The following is a 20000-nucleotide window of genomic DNA, read 5'->3' on the forward strand; positions in this document are numbered from 1 at the left end:
CGACTCAGAAGGAGACCGAAATAGTCGGTCGAAGGATTGGCTTTTCCTCCCGCCTGTCACTTTCACATACAGATTATGGGCGTGAAGTGGGCGTCCTGGGCTGTGGTGGCTTTATAGTGCTACTGTGTGTGGTTTTGGTGCACTTGAGGGTGTAGGGAGGGTGGAATATTTATGTGTTGTTTATTTCCTTCCTTGTTTTTCGTAATCTTTTTTTCTGCTTTATTCCTTTTCTTTCTTTCTTTCTTTCTTTTTTTTCATGTCTTTCTTCCTCTGTCTGTCTCGTTTTCTTTTTCTCTCCCCCCGTCCCCTCTATCTCTCTCTCTCTCTTTCATTCCCTCTCCTTATCTCACCCCCCTCTCTCTCTCTTTCTCTCTCCCCCCGCACCCCCTCTCTCTCAATATCTCTCTTCCTCTCTCACTTTCTCTCTCATTTCATCTCCCTCTCCCCTCCCCCCCCTCTCTCTTATTCTCTCATCCTCTTCGTTCTCTCTCTCTCTCTCTCTCTCTCTCTCTCTCTCTCTCTCTCTCTCTCTCTCTCTCTCTCTCTCTCTCTCTCTCTCTCTCTCTCTCTCTCTCTCTCTCTCTCTTAGGCGGCACCAGGTGACATTAGGCGTGCAGGTTCCGTAGTCTTATTGGCGAAAATCTTAATAGGAGGACAATATGGTTTCACTGTCATGATCACAAGCATGTCCACACACACATTCACACGCAGGAAGATAGAGATAGAGATAGATTAGATAGATAGATAGATAGATAGATAGATAGATAGATAGATAGATAGATAGATAGATAGAGAGAGAGAGAGAAGAAAGAAAAAAAAAAAGAAAAGAAAGATTATAAGAAAAAAACAACAAAAAAACAACAGAGCGAGAGAACCATCGAAACACAGAGAAAAAAAGACAAGCAAGACAGAAAGAGAAAGAGAGAGAAAGAGAGAGAAAGAGAAAAACCCCACCAAAGGAAGAAAGAAAGACGAGAGGGAGAGAGACAGACCACGATAGCCAGAGCAGCTGCATATGCATTGTGAACCCGCCTCCCACACCGCGCGGCCGAAGCAAGGGAGATGCCCCGTTGAATATCGAATCTAACCGAAGAATCGATACGACCACATAATCAGAAATTCACATCAAGGAGCCGACTGCAGTGCCCTTGGGAATCCCCCCTTCTGCTTTCTGTAAATAGATGGATAGATAAATTGTGATGAAAATAGTGGAAGATAGATATGATAAGAGGGAATAGGGTCATGGAAGGCGATGATAGATGTAAGGAAATGCGTGGATGGGTTGGTAGTTTGATAGATAGATAGATGGACAGCTAGATAGCTAGGTAGATAGATAAGGAGCCGGGTAGATTGACTAATTGGTAGCCAGATAGATAGGTAGATATACAGACAACCTACCAAAGAGAATCCATAAGAAAATTAGAATAAAACGCAAAGAAAGAATGAGAGAAAAATGAAAGAAGCGAGGAAAGAAAATCAACAAGCCAGCTATTGTTTCTCCTCTTCTTCTCCCTGTCTTCTCCCTCTCCCGCTTTTCTCCCTTCTCCCTCTCCCTAACCCTCCTCTCTCACATCCTCTTCTCTCTCTCATTCTTCTCTCCGCCCCCCTTCCCTTCTCTATTCATTCACTTCCCCCCTCCCCTTCTCCCTCTCTCTATCCCCTCCCCCTTCTCTCCTCTCCTCCCTTCCCTCCCTCCCTCCCTCCCCCTACCCACCCTATGCACAAAACACCCCACCCCAAGCCCTCTAATTCACCACATTGTACCACGCTTCGGTAGCTCTTTCCAGCCTCAACAATGGCCCTCCTACCTCACACCTCACACCTCGCACCTCGCACCTTCTCCTGCCTCATACCTGGCTACTGATAGGTTACGCCCAGCGCCAGCATCTCTTATCTGGGCTATTATCGTAGTCCGAGGCCGGTTCTTACTGGGCGGTAAAGCACACACTCTCGCGGCGACGGGGAGGGGGCGGGGGAGGGAGGGAGGGGATGGGAGGGCGGGTGGGAGAGAGAGGATGGGAGGGTGGGAGAGAGAGGGGGAGGGAGAGAGGATAGAGAGGGAGGATGGGAGGGATGGGAGGGTTGGGAGGAGGAGGATGGGAGGAGGGAGGGAATGTGGAAGGGAGGATAGAGAGAGGATAGGATGGGAGGGAGGGAGGAGAGAGAGGGAGGGAGGGAGGGTGGGAGGGAGAGAGAGAGAGGGAGGATGGGAGGGGAGGGAGGATAAGGGAGGGAGGATAGAGAGAGAGGATGGGAGGATGGGAGGGAGGGAGAGAGAGAGAGAGGATGGGAGGATGGGAGAGGAAGGGAGAGTGAGGGAGAGAGGGAGGATGGGAGGGAGGATGGTATTGCGAAGGGAATGTGGAAGGGAGAGGGTAGTAGAAGGAGGATTGGAGGATGGAAAGGGAGAGGGCCAGAAGAACGGAAGAAGGAAGGGGAATGAGAGGGAGAGGAAGGGAGAAAGAGGAGGGAGGAAATGGGGGAGGGCGAGAAAGACAGGGAGTAAGGAACGAAGAGAGAGGAAGGAGCGAATTGGGGAAAGGAGTGAAAGGGGGTAAAAAAGGAGAGGAAGAATGGGGAGAGAATAAGAGACAGGGAAGGAGAGCGAGACATTGTGTGTTCTCTTATCTTCTTACTGATCTTCCTTTTCTTTCAATCCTTTTTCTCGATTCTCTCCATTCTCTTCTTTTTTCTTGCTTTAATATCCCCCTTCCTCGTCTCTCTCTCCCTCTTCTCCCTTCTCCCCATCTCTCTCTCTCGCTCCTTCTCCCTCCTTCATCCTCAATCTCCCCCTCCTTCCCTCCTTCTCGCTGTCCCCTTCCCCCTCTCACATTCCCCCATCCCTCCCTCCTTCCCTCTGTCCCCCTTCCCCCTCCCTTCCCCCTCTATCTCCCTCCCTCCAACCGCTATCGCACATTCATCCCCTCCCCCTCCTCCCTCCTCCCTTCCCCCCTCTATCTCCTATCGCACATTCATCCCCTCCCACCCTCTACCCCCTCCCCCTCTCCCCGCCTTCCCCTTCCCCCCGCCTCCCCCTCCCCCCCCCCGCCTTCCTTTTGGGTCAATACTTACGGCCCCCACGGCCGATCTGGACAAGTCGATTAGACTATAGAATATTGATCAATCACGTCCAAAGGCGCGGCGCATTTGCTATGGGGTTGCTGGGAGGGAGAGGGAGAGGGAGGGGGAGAGGGGAGAGGGAGAGGGAAGGGAGAAAGGGAAGGGGTGGGGGGAGAGGGAGGGGAGGGGGAAAGGGGAAATGGAAGGGGAGAAGGGGAGGGGAAGGAGGGGAGAAGGGAGGGGAATGGGAGAGGGGGATGGGGTGGGGAGAGGGAGAAGGGGGAGGGGGATTGGGAGAGGGGAAGGGGAGGGAGAGAGGGAGAAAGAGAAGGGGAGGCAGAGGGGGTGGGAGAGGGAGAAAGGGAGGGGAGGGGAGGGATGTTTGTGTGGGTGTGTGGGGCGGGGAGGGAGGGAAAGGGAGAGGGGGAAGGGAAGGATGTTTGTGTGTGTGTGTGTGGGAGGGGGAAAGAGAGGAAGGGGATGGGAGGGAGGGGAGGGGGAGTGAGAGGTAGAGGGAAAGGGAAGGTGGAGGAGGGAGGGATGTTTGTGTGTGTTTGGGAGGTGGAGAGGGTAGGGAAGGGTGTTTGTGCGTGGGATGGGGAGAGGAAGAAAAGGAGAGGCGGAGGGAAGCTTGTGTTGGGTGGAGGGACGGGAATTTGTGAAGGGAAGTGGAGGGATTTATGTGTGGGGAAGGAAGGGGGAGGGAAGTGTGGAGGGTTGGAGAGAGGACGGGGTGTGTGAGGAGGGAAGGGAGGGGGAGAAGAAGGGATGCTTATGTAGGATAGGGACGGGCAGAGAGAGGGGAGGGATGTTCACGTGGCGAGAAGTGCAGGAAAGAAGGGAGATGTGTATTGGGGAGAGGGAGAAAGGGAGAAAAGAGAGGGAGAAGGATAGGGAAGAGGGAGAGAGGTGAAGAGTGATGGGGTACGTATGTGGGTAAAGGAAGAGGGCAAGAGGGGAGATATAAATAGGGAAATAGGAGAAAGATTGAGGTGTTTATGTGGGAGAGGGGAGAGAAAGAGAAGGATCATGAGCAGTGGAAAGAAGAGAAGGGAATGTTTGCGGGATAAGGAAGAAGGGAAGAAAGGAAACGTAAAGAAGTGACAGATAGAGATGAGAGAGGAATATACAAGGGAAAGGAAGGGGAGAGGAGGTCCAAAAGCGAGTGGACGAGAGGGAGAGAAAGTGTGTTGGAGAAGTGGAGAGAAGGGAAGGAACGAGAGGGGAACGTGTGTGGGAGAACGAAAATGAGAATGTGTACGTGCGTGATTTGTTATACATTTTTTGGAAGTGATAAAAATAAAAATTATAATATAAAAACATTACATTTATCTTGATCGCCTTAACCAACACAAAGACGTTAACAGAATGGAAACACGGTAGTAGTAATAAACAAAACAAAACAAGCAAAAAAAAAAAAAAAAAAAGAGAAAAAAACAACTAAAACAACAATATTAACATCAGGATTATAATTATCGCTATTATCATTATCATTGTTATTGCCTTTATTTTTCGTATTAGTAGTATTGACCATTATCATTTTCCCATTATCACTATTTTGATTAAGATATAATCATCATAATCATAATAGTCACTGCAATCATTATTAGTAGTATCATAATCATCATCATTATTGTTATCAATATTAACACCTTTATTATCATTATAATCATCATCATTATTATTACTATTTGCATACTTCTTATCATTATCATCTTTATTATCATTATCATCATCATTATTGTTATCAATATTATCATCTTTATCATAATCATTATAATCATCATAATTATCACCATTTGCATACTTATCATTATTATCCTCTTTATTATCATCATTATCATCATCATCCTATCATTATTATCCTCCTTATTATCATCATCATCATCATCATCATCATCATCATCATCAGGATTACCGCTTTTAATCCGCCCGATTAACAACATCGACAAAGGCCCACGAATTGACAGCAGGTGAAAACTCTTCTAAAACAGATTTCTCGCTCTTCTCTCCCTCAGCCATGAAGCACACGCCCGCAAGCCGAGCGGAGGCGCCCAACCTGGAGTTCCTGAAGGTGAGTTCTTTGGGCTGAGGGCGTTTGGTGGGGGTGGGCGGGGTGGGGGGGTGGAGGATGGAGGATGGAGGGGGGTGGGTGGAGGAAGAGGAGGATGGAGGACTGAGGATGGAGGTGGAGGAGGAGGAGGAGGGAGGGAGGGAGGAGGAGGAGGAGGAGAAGGGGTGGGTGGAGGTTAGGGTTGGAGGAGGAGGAAGAGGATGGAGAGGCGTGGGTGAAGGTTAGGATTGGAAGAGGGGGTGGAGGAGGAGGAGGAGAAGAGGGGTGGGTGGAGGTTGGGTTGGAAGAAGAAAGAGGAGGAGGATGAGAGGAGGAGGAGAGAAGAGGGTGAGTGGAGAGTTAGGTTTTGGAAGAGGGGGTGGAGGAGGAGGAGGAGGAAGAGGAAAAAGAAAGAAAGAAAGGTGATGTTGAGAGATGTGGATGGAGGTTGGGGTTAGAGGAGGAGGTGAGAGAGGAGTGGATGAAGTAGAGGCAGAAAGTTAGAGCTGGGAGGAGGAGGAGGAAAAGAAAGAGATGGAGGAGGAGAATGTTGGGGTCTGTGGGGGGAGTGATTGGGGATATTTGGGGGATTTCGGAATGTTTGAGGGGTAGAGTACGAGGTGACATAAAATGAGACTAGATAGACCGTTGGAAGAGGAGGAGGAGGAGGAAGAAAACGAGGAGGTCGGCCTCTCCTCATGTCGACTGTAAGTCAGCCTCCTCTTTCCCTGAAACGTTCTGCTTAAAAAAAAAAAAAAAATAAATAGATAAAAATAGAAAATAAAATAAAGAGAGAGAGAGAGAGAGAAAAAAAAGCTGAGGGTTCGAATATTATACACGATGAGTTGTAAATAATGTGCATTGTATTGTATCGGTTTTCGTTTTAGATTATTTCAGATGATTCTACACTGCAAAGAAATATGAAATAACATAACTATGATATTATTCACTCAGCCTCAGCTAACCTTGAGCCTCCAAACGAAAGTGATTAAATTCGAGCGCCGGTTTTGTGCTACTCTGTAATATTATGATTAGAATTGTCTTTGCTATCTCAGTGAGTTACGTCTATTGCATTTAGCCCTCAATATAAATAAGAAAATATACTTGTAATTAATCATTAGAACCAACAAATAGATAAGCCACAGAGGAAGGAGTTGCGTTTGGTGTTCAGATCGCGGTGAACACTTTTATTCATGAGCTAGACTTGATGTTATGGGGATGGTGTTCATAGTGACGGTGAGGATAGTAAGATAATTAATGATGATATTGGCATTTGTGGTGAAGATGATGGGACTAAATGTTGATAATTCTAGTGATGACGATACTGATTATGTTAATTTTACTAATGATAAAGAATAATAACAATAAAAAAACAAAAAATAATCAGACATATTCATGATTATAGTAAGAGTTATTATAATATTTATGGAATTAATGATGAATGTAATAATTTGAAATAATCTATTGGTGAATCATATTCATATCATCCTTATCATATTGCTAATATTACTATCATTAATTTCTAAACAGAATCTGAAAATACAGCATGTCGTGAGAAGGTTAAACGCTATTCTTTAAACACATTTTATGCATAGACTAGCCACCTTATTTTATTGATATATGATGAAATTGGTAATAAATACAATCCGTGATGTTATTAAAATTACTATTACTGTAAATTGTTAAAGATTCTTCCTACTTTTATTAACACATTTCCTGCTTTTGATCTGATGAAGCGATCAGTGTCTCTGTCTCGGGAGAAGAGATGGAACCGGATAACAGAAAGGGAGATAAGAAAGCCGAGACACGTGGAGAAGGAGAGGAAGAGGAGATAGAAAGATAAAGGGAGATGTAGTAAGGGCGCACATGTAGGGAGGGAGGAGGAAAGGAAAAACAAATATGAGTAAAAAGAAGACTAAAAAAGGAAGTGAGAGAAACAGAGGAAAAGAAAACTTGAGTTGAATTATGAAAATATGGATATCGAAAGAACTAAAAACATAAAACGATATATATATATATATATATATATATATATATATATATATATATATATATATATATATATATATATATATATATATATATATATATACACACATATATATATATATATATATATATATATATATATATATATATATATATATATATATATATATATATATATATATATATATATATATATATATATATGCGAGTGTGTGTGTGTGTGTGTGTGTGTGTGTGTGTGTGTGTGTGTGTGTGTGTGTGTGTGTGTGTCTGTGTGTGTGTGTGTCTGTGTGTGTGTCTATGTGGTTGTGTGTGTACAGCTGTCAAGCGCGTTGCGACACTGAAATTGAGACGGATTTGACAGCACTTTCGTCTGTCAAACAATGTGATCGCATTCCGGAAACTTCCTTAACATCATTTGTCATTTCTTTTTCTTTCCTTCCACCACTTTTATCTTTATTTTCCTTTTCCCCCTCTCTCTCATCTCTCCCCTGCTCTCTCCCATTCTCCTTTCTTTAGCATTCCTTTTCTCTCTGTTTTACCACTCTCCTCCTCTTCTCCTTCTGCTTCGGTGTCCTTTCCTTTGTCTTATGTCTCCCCCCCAGCCTTTATTTTTTCCCAGCCCCTGCTTCCTCTTTTCTTCTTCTCCTCCATCTTTTTTTTCCATCCTTTACCCTTCTTCCTCCGCCTCTTCCCTTTCTTTCCTGTCCATCTCTGTCTGTCCTTTTTCTCCGCTCCCTCTTTCTGTACTTCGTCCCCTCCCATCTCTCCGCTCCCTTCCCTTTCTCGTTTTTTTTCCCTTCCGTCCCTTCTCTACCCTCTTTTCTCTTTCCTCCGCCCCTCCAATTTTCCCCTCCCCCCCCCTCCACTCCACCTCTTTCTCCCACTCCCCCGCCCCCTCCCCTCTACTTTCCCCCACTCTTCCGCCCCCTTCCCCCTCCTCCCCACTTTCCCCCACTCTTCTGCCCCCCTCCTCTGCTCCCTCCCCCCATCCCCCACTCTCCCGCCCCCCTCTTTCCTCCCCGCCACTTTCCCCTCTCTCCCCCTTCCCCCTCCCCCCCTCCGGCCTCCCGTAGTTCGATAGCATCAGACACGCGACGCAGCGCTGTCTCTCGCGGTGCCCAACACTCGCGACTGACAGACAATAGACAGCCGGATGTTGGCACAGGTGTGGGCACGGTGTTCGGGTGACGGGTGCGGGCACGGGGGAGGGCACAGATAAGGGCACGGGGGAGGGCACGGGGGATGGCACAGGTGAGGGCACGGGGGAGGGCACAGGTGAGGGCACGGCGTTCGGGTGATGGGTATCGCGACAGCTCCGGCGGCGGCGCCATAATGGATCGGCGCCGCGTCGACGTCTGAGACAAACAGGGCATTGTGACGTCATCGAAGGGGCGGGGGTGCTGGTCGGGGGGGGGGGGGTGTATGGGATAAGGGGGGGAGGCGATGGACACGCGTCTTCGCGTCGAGGGGATTATTGGAAAGGGGGATGTGCAAAGACAAGGGGAGATAGTGTACACACCCACACAAACACACACACACACATATATATGTGTGTTTGTGTGTGTTGTGTGTATACATATACACACACACACATCTATCTATCTATATCCACATATACATACGTATACGTATACGTTTGTATATATATATATATATATATATATATATATATATATATATATATATATATATATATATATATATTGTATATATATGTATATGTATATACATGTATATATATATATATATATATACATATATATATATATATAAATATATATATATATATATATATATATATATATATATATATACATATATATATATATATATATATATATATATATATATATATATATGTATATATATATATATATATATATATATATATATATATATATATATATATCTATATGTGTATATATATATATATATATATATATATATATATATATATATATATATATATATATATATATATATATATATATAAACATACACACATATAATTAGGATAAAAAATGTGATCCTTGCAAGTTGAAATCTTTGCAACAAAATGACTTTTTTCTGTTCTTTTATCAAAGGAACTGCATAAAAACATATTGGATATTTGATCAAGTAATCTTATCAATCAAATACCTTATTCCAATAATTATATTGACATTGAGTTTTCACGTATCTGTAATAGGTCCTTTTCAATGATTATGCATCAGATATTACACGAAAAATAGTATGTATACCTTCGTAATATAAAAAAAGAAAAGCATTGAGAAGAAGTTACCGAAACAAATATTTTGATATTTTGGTCAAATCGACAAAATTTTAGACATGTTATTCTGGTTTTGATGGTTATTTTTTTTCGTCCTCTGTTATACTAATAATTATAATTCTAATAATTGATAATTGATAATTGATAATTAATGATTAATTCTAATAAACTAATAATTCTTCGTCCTCTATTAATCTACAAATCATTATCAATTTTGGTTTATCAGTTAAGGTTTGCTTCTCCTCCTCCAAAGGATCTGTGCATCAGAACCTCACTCTTCGAAACCCAAACCCAGCAAAGCAAATTCTCGCCTTTGTTGCAGCAAAGTTGCACTCTACATTGCGTGCATCTTGAGCCTGGTCTCTGCTCCTCCTGCTTCTTGACCCCCACCTCACCACCCCATCGCCCCCCCCGCCCCCTCCCCCTCCACCTCCTCCACCCCCACCCCCTTCTCTCTCTATACCTCGACCTGAGCGCACTTCGCCGCATGAGAGCCTTACGAAATCCGACATCAAATGACTGTTATTTTTCTTTTGTCGGATCTGTCGGTGTTCTTATCCCTCGCATGGCAGAGGAGAGCCGAATGCCAGCTCGCACCCGAAAGATTGCGGGTTCAGTTGTGCGCCAGGAACACGACTGTCATATCTACCAAGAAAGAAAAAAAGGAAAATAAAGAAGAAAGAAATGAAGCATTTACAGTCATGTCTATCAGGTCAATAAAGAGGAGAGAGGGAAAGAGAGAGAGAGAAAGAGAGAGAGAGAGAGAGAGAGAGAGAGAGAGAGAGAGAGAGAGAGAGAGAGAGAGAGAGAGAGACAGAGAGAGAAAGAGAGGGGGTGAGGAGAGAGAGAGAGAGGAGGGTGGGAGGGGAGAGAGAAAGAGTGAGAGATAGATAGATAGATAGAGAGAGTGAGTAAATGAGAGAGAGAAAGAGTGAGAGATAGATAGATAGATAGATAGAGAGACAGACAGACGGACAGAGAGAGAAATACGGTTCCACTGGGTCTGCACAAACCATTAAACACCAACACATGAAACCATTTGGGAAACCTCCAACGAGGCACCTGTCGGAACGTGGTCGTCACCCCCCCCCCCCCGTAATCCAACAAATTCGGACAAGGAACCAGAAACATTTCTTTTCTTTCTTTTTTCCTTTTCATTTCTTTTCTTTTCTTTCTCTGATAGTGTGGATACTGATAACTTTTTTTTTCTTCTGCAAGGCGCAGAAGGAGATAAACAGATAGACAGGGAGAAAAAGATGTGTACAAATATATGTGTATATCTATCTAGCTAGCTGTTTACCTATCTAACACTATATATATATATATATATATATATATATATATATATATATATATATATATATATATATATATATATATATATATATATATATCTGTGTGTGTGCATGTGTGGGTGTCTGTGTGTGTCTGTATGCATGTATATACGTCTCTCTCTCTCTATCATCTATCTATATACATATGAATAGATAGATAGGTAGACAAATAAGGGTATGTGCGTGCTCGTGTGTACGCATGACCCTTAAAGATTGCCTCTGTTTTCATATCTGCTTGTGATTTATTTGTATATTGGAGTCTTAAGCATCGATCAGACATCTCAGTTTTACATAAGAAACGAAGCACAGAGCACACAACTTAGATACAAACATATCTCAGAATATCATATTTCTTTCTGAAACGCGACACGCCATTCTCAGACACGAAAATCCTGAAACTCAGCATGGCCTTCATAATCAACTTTAATGCTGAAGAAAGGCATACAATTATAATTATCTATTTACGATAAATAATTTAAAGGATGGTGATGTGTTTTTTGAAACTAGAGTAAAGAGTGATTGAGCTTCCTATGGGAAAAAAAATCCTAAGGGTGTAGGATGAAAGGTAAAAGGAACTGTAGAAGGTAGGAAGTCCTCACTAAGGATGAGAGCTCCACAAGGGTGAAGGGTGAAGCTCCCCAAAGGACAGGAGAGTTCCATGAGAGAGTGACTTAATAAGGGTGAAGGGTGAAGCTCCCTAAGGGACAGGAGAGTTCCATGAGAGAGTGACTAAGGGTGAAGGGGGAAGCTCCTTAAGGCAGACAAGAGCTCCATCAGGGTGAAGGAAAATATGAAAATATGAGTGACACTGAATCTGTGAGAGTGAAGGATGAAGCTCTCTAAGGAAGAAGGGAGCTCTATAGGGATGAAGGGTGAAACTCTAAGAAAAAACAAAGCTCCCTAAGGGTGAAAGGTGAAGGTTTCTAAAACAGAAAAGACCTTCTCTCTCTCTCTCTCTCTCTCTCTCTCTCTCTCTCTCTCTCTCTCTCTCTCTCTCTCTCTCTCTCTCTCCCTCTCTCTCTCTCTCTCTCTCTCTCTCTCTTGACAAGGGTGAAGAAAGAAAAAGGCCCTAGCTTCATAAGCGAGAAAACCCAGCTCCACGAGGGTGAAGGGGCGGCCCCCTCAGGGAGAAGGGGGTAGCACCCTGGCTCCCTCAGCACGGACGTCTCGCCGTAAATCCCTCACCCTCACACTTGGCCGCGAGACTGATGGACAATGCCGGGCGGACGACACTTTATGGGCGGCCGATCACACGGACGAGGCGGGGGGGGGGGGGGGGAGGGAAGAGGGGGAAAGGGAGAGGGAGGGAGGGGGCTGAGGGAGAGGGGGCAGGGGGGAGGGGGAGAGAGAAGGGCAGAGGGAGAGGGAGGGAGAGAGGGAGAAGGAGAGGGAGAGGAGGGAAGGAGAGAGAGGGAAAGGGAGAGGGGTTGAGGAGAGGGGTTCAGGGAGAGGGAGAGGGAGAGAGGGAGAGGGAGAGGGAGAGAGAGGGAGAGGAAAGGGAGGAAGGGAGAGGGAGAAGGAGAGGGAAAGGGAGAGGGAGATGGAGAGGGAGAAGGAGAGGGAGAGAGGAGGGGGAGGGAGAGAGGGAGAGGGAGAGGGTGAGGGAAGAGGGAGAGGGAGAGGGAGAGGGAGAGGGAGAGGGAAGAGAGAGGAAGATAGATAGATAGATAGATAGAGAGTGTGAAGAAAAGTGAAAAGAAGAGAAGAGAAGAGATGAAGAGACGGGAAATAGAAATGGATAGACAGAGAGTTAGATCACGAGATAGACAGGTAGATAAAGAGTTAGATGATAAGATAGGTTGATAGAGAACCAATAGACATTATGCCTTAGGCAGGCAACCATGATAAAGGAAAGAAGGAAAAACAAAAACAAGAAAAACAATACAATGGAAAACAAACAAACAGATGATTCAAAATACCAACATCAAGTAAAGTCTTTTTGTAACACCTGTTCTACTTGTCTCCTTCCCTCCTTCTCTCCATCCCGCTTCCCTTCCTCCCTTCTAATCCTTCAATTGCAGGTCCTCTCTCATCCGTGTTTCTCTCCCTCTCTTCTCCCTTCCTTCTCTTCCACTCCTTCCTTATTTGTTCTTCACTTGTTCTCCCATCCCTCCCATCCTCCCTTTAACTTTCCCTCTCCTTCTCTTCTTCCCTCTATCTCCCCTCTCCCAATCCTTTCTCATTTCCTCCCTCTCGCAATCCTTCTCTTTTCCCTTCCTCTCCGCCCTATTCCCTCCTTTCCTATCTCTCTACCCTCCCTCTCCTCCATATTCCCTCATTTCTTCCCTCTCTCTCCTCCATATTCCAACCATTCCACCAACTCTCACTTCCCTCCTCCCTCTCTCCCTCTCCTCCATATTCCAACCTTTCCAACAACTCCAAAATCCCTCCCTCTCCTTCCTTCCCCCCTCTCCCTCTCCTCACTATTCCCTCTTTCCCTCCCTTCAACCTCCCTCCTTCCCCATTCCTACCCTCCCCCTTCTCTCCCTCTCCTCCCTATTCCGTCTTTCCCTTCATCCTCCCCCTTCCCTCCCCCATCCCTCCCTCTCCCCCTCTCCTCCCTATTCCCTCTTTCCCTCCTTTCAACCTCCCTCCTTCTCCATTCCTCCCCTCCCCCATCCCTCTCTCTCCCTCTCCTCCCTATTCCCTCTTTCCCCTCAACCTCCCTCTATTCCTCTCCTTCCCTCCACCCTTTCTCCATCTCCTCCCTATTCCCTCTTTCCCTTCAACCTCCCCCTTCCCTCCCCCTCCCCATCCTCCTTCTCTTCCTCTCCTCTCTATTCCCTCTTTCCCTCCCTTCAACCTCCCTCCTTCTCCATTTCTCCCCTCCCCCTTCTCTCCCTCTCCTCCCTATTCCCTCTTTCCCTTCAACCTCCCCCTTCCCTCCCCCTCCCCTCTCTCCCCCTTCTCTCCCTCTCCTCCCTATTCCCTCCTTCCCCACTCCTCCCCCCCTTCCCTCCTCCTTTTCTCCCTCTCCCCCTTCCCTCCCCCTCCCTCCTTCCCTACCCCCTCCCCTCTTCCCCCCCCCCATCCCTCCCCCACGAGACAATAGGCAAGTGAACGTTCGAATCCGCTGCCTCAGATTCCAGGTGGCGTTTTACACAGTTTGTCCGAGATCGACGCGACATAAAGAGCGACTTCGGTGTCACTCGCGGAATGTTGGAGACGGATGGGTGGGACGCCCGGGGTGTCACCTGATACCCGTGTGTGTGTCTGGGTGTGAGTGTGTGTGGGTAGGTGGGTAGGTGTGTGGGTATATGGGTTGGGTAGGTGTGGGGGTATATGGGTTGGGTAGGTGTGGGGGTATATGGGTTGGGTAGGTGTGTGGGTATATGGGTTGGGTAGGTGTGTGGGTATATGGGTTGGGTAGGTGTGGGGGTAGATGGGTTGGGTATATGGGTTGGGGGTATATGTGGGGAGGAGGGGGTGAGTGGAAGTGTGTGGGTATATGGGTTGGGTAGGTGTGGGGGTAGATGGAAGTTGGGTAGGTGTGTGGGTATATGGGTTAGGAGGTGTGTGGGTGTGGAAGTGTGTGTGTTGGGGGGGGGGGTGGTAGGGGGTAGATGGGTTGGGTAGGTGTGTGGGTATATGGGTTGGGAGGAGGGGGTGTGGAAGCGTGTGTGTGTGTGTGTGTGTGTAAATTGTATGTAAGTATGCATATGTGTCTGTGTGTGTAGGGGGAAGGGAGAAAAGGGGTGAATAGGGGGGATATGGGAAGGGGTAGGGGAGGTAGGGAGAGGGGCTATGTTACGTGTATGGGGGTCGGGAATGAGGGGGGTGGGGGTGGGGGTGGGAGGAGGTTTTGTGTGTGGATAAACATATGTAAGTTCGTGCACCCATCTGTATGTAAGCCTAAGCGTGTCTAAATTTGTGTACATGTACGTATCTGAGTGTATGGAGGGAGAAGAAGGAAGTAAAAGTGTATTTACAAGCAACTGAAATGTATAAATATGATTATCGTATTTTAATATATTTGAAAGAGCGGGGTGACTATCTGCATGTGAGTATATCAGCCTCCACATGTGTTTCTACAAGTTTAATTATGAAATGATATACTTTATGCCTGTTTATCTAATATCATTATCATATTTTTCGTGTGATATTACGTCGTTTCATATTTAAATGAGGCAAAATAAACGAAAACGTAATATAATGAATAATAACTTAGACAAACACGATGAAATAGAAAGACGGAAAGGTAGGAGGAGAGAGAGAAATTGTAAATAAATAAATAGATAGACAGAAGAAAGAAAGAAAGAGAGAAAAAGAAGGAAAGAAAGAGGAAAGAAAGAAATAGTAAACAAATCACAAGATAAATGAATAAACAAAGACAAAAAGAAAAAAAGACAAAGAAAGAAAAAAGAAAGAAAGACAAAGAAATAAGAAAGAAAAAGAAAGAAAGACAAAGAAATAAGAAGAAAAAAGAAGAAAGACAAAGAAATAAGAAGAAAAAAGAAAGAAAGACAAAGAAAAAAGAAAGAGAACGATTGCGAGAAAAAGTAATACAAATCTACATAAAAAAAAACAAATATGAAAAAAATAAACAAAATAAAAAGCCACAGGTGAAGAGGGCGAGAGGTGATCGCCGCCCTCGTGGCTGGCCGTCGTGGGCGCTTTCACCCTCGCCGTCGGGGGCGCCGCCCGCCCGACACCTGCTCGGGGGCTGTGCGGAGTGGGCGCGGGGCTATTCATATGTATATATATATATATATATATATATATATATATATATATATATATACATATATATATATATATATATATATATATATATATATATATATATATATATATAACTATATAAATATATAAATGAATAAATAAATATATAAATATAAATAAATATACATATATATATATATATATATATATATATATATATATATATATATATATATGTATACATATATGTATATGAATATATACATACATATATATATATATATATATATATATATATATATATATATATATATATATATATATGTACACACACACACACACACACGCACACACACACACACACACACACACACACACACACACACACACACACACACACACACACACACACACACACACATATATATATATATATATATATATATATATATATATATATATATATATGTATGTATATACATATATACATATGTATGTATATGTATATGCGATATGTCACCTGTAATTAGGCAATGTCCGAATTCGTACAGAAATATTTATAAAATCAACGAATGATTTATTTTAATTTCCTTTGACAGAGTTTCTCAAACCGCTTTTCTCTCTTCCTTCCGATTCTAGGTTAATATTTTTTGTCTTCCTCTTTTCACTTTCTTTCCGTCTGTCTGCAAATTTTTCCATTACTTTCTGTTTCCTCCGCCTATTTCTTTCTTCTTTTTCTCCTTTTATATCTCTATCTTTTCCGTCTGTTATAATATATCTTCCTTCCTTTCTCTACCCATTGCCCCCTCTATTTTTTCCCTCTCTCTCTCTCCCTCACCTTCCTTTGCTCTCCTTCCCTCCCTTTTATTTCCCTTCCTTCCCACTCTCCCTTTTCCTACTCCTTATTTTTCTCTCCCTTCCTTCTTTTTCATATCCTTTTCTCTCCCTTTCCCCCCTTTTCCCCCTTTCTCACCTTTTCTCACCTTTTTCTCTCTCTTGCTCACTCCTTTTCTTTCCCCCTCTTGCATTCCCACTTTCCTTTTTCTCTCCCTCATTCCCTTCTTTTCTCTCCCTCCCTCCCTCTCCCTTTCTCTCCTTTCTTTTTCTCTCTCCCTACCTTCTTTTTCATATATTTCTCTCTCCCTTTCTTGCTTTGCTTTTTCTCTCACTTCCTTCTTTTTCTCTCCCTCCCTCCTCTCTCTTTCGTACCCTTCCCTTTCCTTTTCTCACCTCTCTTTTTCTCTCCCTCACTCCCTTCCTTTTTCCTCTCTCCCTCTTCCTTTCTCACCTTTCTTTTTTTCCTCCCTTCCTCACCCTTTCTCACCTTTCCTTTTCTCTCCCTCACTCCCTTCTTTATCTCTCCCTCCCTCTTCCCTTTCTCACCTCTCTTTTTCTCTCCCTCCCTCCCCCTCTCCCTTTCCCACCTTTCTCTTTCCCTCCCTCCCTCCCCCTCCCCCTTTCTCACCTCTCTTTCCCCTCCCCTCCCTCCCCCTTCCCCTTTGTCCCTCTCTTTTTCCCTCCCTCCCTCCCTCTTTCTTACCTCTCTTTTTCCCTCCTTCCCTCCCCCTCCCCCTTTCTCACCTCTCTTTCTCTCTCCCCTCCCTCCCTCCCCTTTCTCACCTCTCTTTTTCCCTCCCTCCCTCCCCTCCCTCTTTCTCACCTCTCTTTTTCCCTCCCTCCCTCTCCCTTTCTTACCTCTCTTTTTCCCTCCCTTCCTCCCTCCCCCTCCCCCTTCCGCCTCCCTCCACGTGCCGACTCGCCTGTGTGGTCTCTGTTCTCTCCCTCTCAATCTCTGGTTCTCCTGTGTTATGGTGTGTTAGCGAGACTTCCATTTTGGTTTTTGCTCTTTTCCTCTTTCGGTTTCTGTGTTCGTCTTTTTTTCCTTTCTTTCTTCTTTCCATTTTTGCTTTTGGTCTTTTCCTCTTTCTGTGTTCGTCTATTTTTCCCTTCTTTCTTCTGATCTTGTCCTGTTATATTTCCTTCTCCCATTTTCAGCTTTCTTTATATTTTTTTCCGGGTTTTCTTTTTATTTTTTTTTTTTTTTTTTAGCTTTTCGTGTATATATTTCTTTTGTTTTTTTCCTGTTCTTCTTCTTTCTTACATTTCTCTCTCTCGTCTTTCTCTCCTTTCTTCTGTTCTTGTTTTGTAACTTCCAAGTTTCTTTCATTTTCTTTTTCTTCTTCCTTTCTTATTTTTTATTTCCACTTGTACCCTTTGCTTCTCTTCGTTTCTCGCTTCCTTCATTTTTCTTCTTCTTCCAGGATTGTTAAGTAAACAAAATAATCGTAAATTTCCCACCGTAAATATGTACAAAATCGCGCCATATATGTGACTGCTAAAAATATCTTCAAACGGTGATAATAACGCTTTCTTAACAGACGAATCAACAGCTGCGGTGATTTTAACGCGTTTTTTGTACGAATTAACGTCTCATTGCCATTTTAGATCGAAATTTGCCGCTTAAAAATCAGACAAATATGAAAAAAGACAATTAATAACATGAAATATAACGAGACGATTAAATGAGAAAGAGATAGAGAGAGAATCACAAACCTGCGTGATGTAATTCGGCAACAGATTCGTGATGGCGGCCTCGTCGTGCTGGGAACCGCTCACGGTGAGACTAACCCTCCTGGTAGGCATTCACTCATCGGCCCAGTGGTAATGATGGGGATTTCTAAACCGTATTTGTATTATCTGTTCTCTCTATTGTAATTTGCTTGTTTGTTGTAGGTTTTTGTGTCGAGAATCGCTACTGGTGAAACTAACCTAAGATGGTAGGCATTCGATCGGCAGGACTGTGAAAATAACACGATTTGCGATTTCAGCGATTTTGTTGTTCGATTTAGGTGCGTTTTGTCTGAGTTTCGTATCTTGTATAACTGTTTTATTTAATTTCGTTTTGTTACCGTATTTTCTACATATGTTCGATATATCTTTTCTCCTTCCTCTTATTTTGCTGTTTATTTGTTCTTGTATTTTTTGTTCGTGTAACACATATACTTCTTGGATTTGCAATTATAAATAAACAAATACACTGATATGAGTAATACTGATGATATATATCCGTAAGAGTGATAATGACAATGTTGGTGACAAAGACACGATTATGAAAATTATAGCATTGATATCAATAACGAAAATGACACCGTACCATCAACAAAGGCATTTTTAAGAATGTTTTCAGTCAGTTCTAGGCCACTAATTGAAATGCTATATTTGGCATTCACTTCTTAAAAGCTGACGCCCCGATCTTAGGTCAAGATATTTATTTTGAAGATATTTATTTTTTGTAAATTTGCCTTTTGCAGTTGCAGAGTGAAACAAAGTCTGTAAGATACGAAAGGAATAGTTGTTATACCTGAACATTTTAATCTTTTATCTATGACAACAGAAGAAATAATTATGTTGAAATAATTATGTTCATAATTTCACTGGTGATAATGATTATAAAGATGACAATGATTATAAACATGATAAGGATGATAATGATAATAGCATTAATGATAATAATGATAATAATAATAATGACGATAATAATGATAATAATAATAATGACGATAATGATGATAATAATAATAATGACGATAATAATGATAGTAATGATTATGCTCATACAAATTAGTTTGATAATGATGATGATGAGTATGACTGCAATGAGGAATATAAAAATCATAAAGAATAATGGTATTTCTCTCTCAGTCCGCAATATATCTTCTCTTGTCACTTTCAGAAATATATTTTATTTGATTTTTTTTTGCTCTTTAGTTGCTAGCTTTCTGATCCCCTTCACCCCCCCCTCTCTGATAATCCCTTTACTTCCTTCCTTCCTCCCTTTCTCCCTCCTTCCTTCCCTTTCTCCCTCCCTCTTTACTCCCTTCCTCCCTCCTTCCCTCCCATTCTCCCTCCCTTCCTCCTTCTTTCCATCCCTTTCTCCCTCCTCCTTTCCTTCCTTTCTCCCTTCTTCCTTCCCTTTCTCCCTACCTCCTTCCCTCCTTTTCTCTCTCCTTCCTTCCCTCCCTTTCTCCCTCCCTCCTTCCCTCCCATTCTCCCTCCTTCCTTCCCTTCCTTTCTCCCATTCTCCCTCCCTCCTTCCCTCCCTTTCTCCCTCCTTCCCTCCCTTTCTCCCTCCTTCCCTCCCTCATTACCTCCCTTCTCCCTCCCTCCTTCCCTCCCTTCCATCCTTCCATCCCTTTCTCCCTCCCTTCCTCCCTTCTTTCCCTCCTTCCTTCCTTTTCTCCCTCCTTCCCTCCCATTCTCCCTCCCTTCCTCCTTCCTTCCATCCCATTCTCCCTCCTTCCTTCCTTCCCTTTCTCCCTCCTTTCCTCCCTTCCTCCCTCCTTTCCTCCCTTCCTCCCTCTTTCCCTCCGTTCCTCCTTCCCTCCCTCCCTCCCTCCCCCTCTCCCTCCTCCCCTCCCTCCCCCTCTCCCCCCTCATGTAACCAGCTGTCACGGCGGGTCTTGCGGCTGTTCCGTTCGCCTCCCCGGGTGGTGCGCTTGTCCGCCGTCAGATGGCAGTGCGATCGCATTCTTCACGAACCGAGAGAAATGGCGCGAAAAGGAAGAGAGAATAATTGAAGGAAGCGAAGGAAAGAGAGAGAGGAAAGGAAGAGAGAATGATTGAAGGAAGG

General features: G+C 44.0%; 1 protein-coding gene across 2 annotated transcripts in view; it reads left to right on the forward strand.

Annotated features, from left to right (window-relative positions):
* LOC113814042 (PAS domain-containing protein cky-1) overlaps window positions 1–20000 on the forward strand; it is a 115288-nt gene that overhangs the window by 55056 nt on the left and 40232 nt on the right. The window contains exon 3 of one of the 2 annotated variants that reach the window (XM_070144115.1): window positions 5055–5134. In XM_070144115.1, coding sequence (XP_070000216.1) covers window positions 5055–5134 — 80 coding nt within the window. The remainder of the gene's footprint in view (window positions 1–5054; window positions 5135–20000) is intronic. The other variant, XM_070144116.1, reaches the window with a different exon arrangement.

This window comes from Penaeus vannamei, chromosome 31, assembly GCF_042767895.1.
Source record: "Penaeus vannamei isolate JL-2024 chromosome 31, ASM4276789v1, whole genome shotgun sequence".
Classification (NCBI taxonomy): Eukaryota; Metazoa; Arthropoda; class Malacostraca; order Decapoda; family Penaeidae; genus Penaeus; species Penaeus vannamei.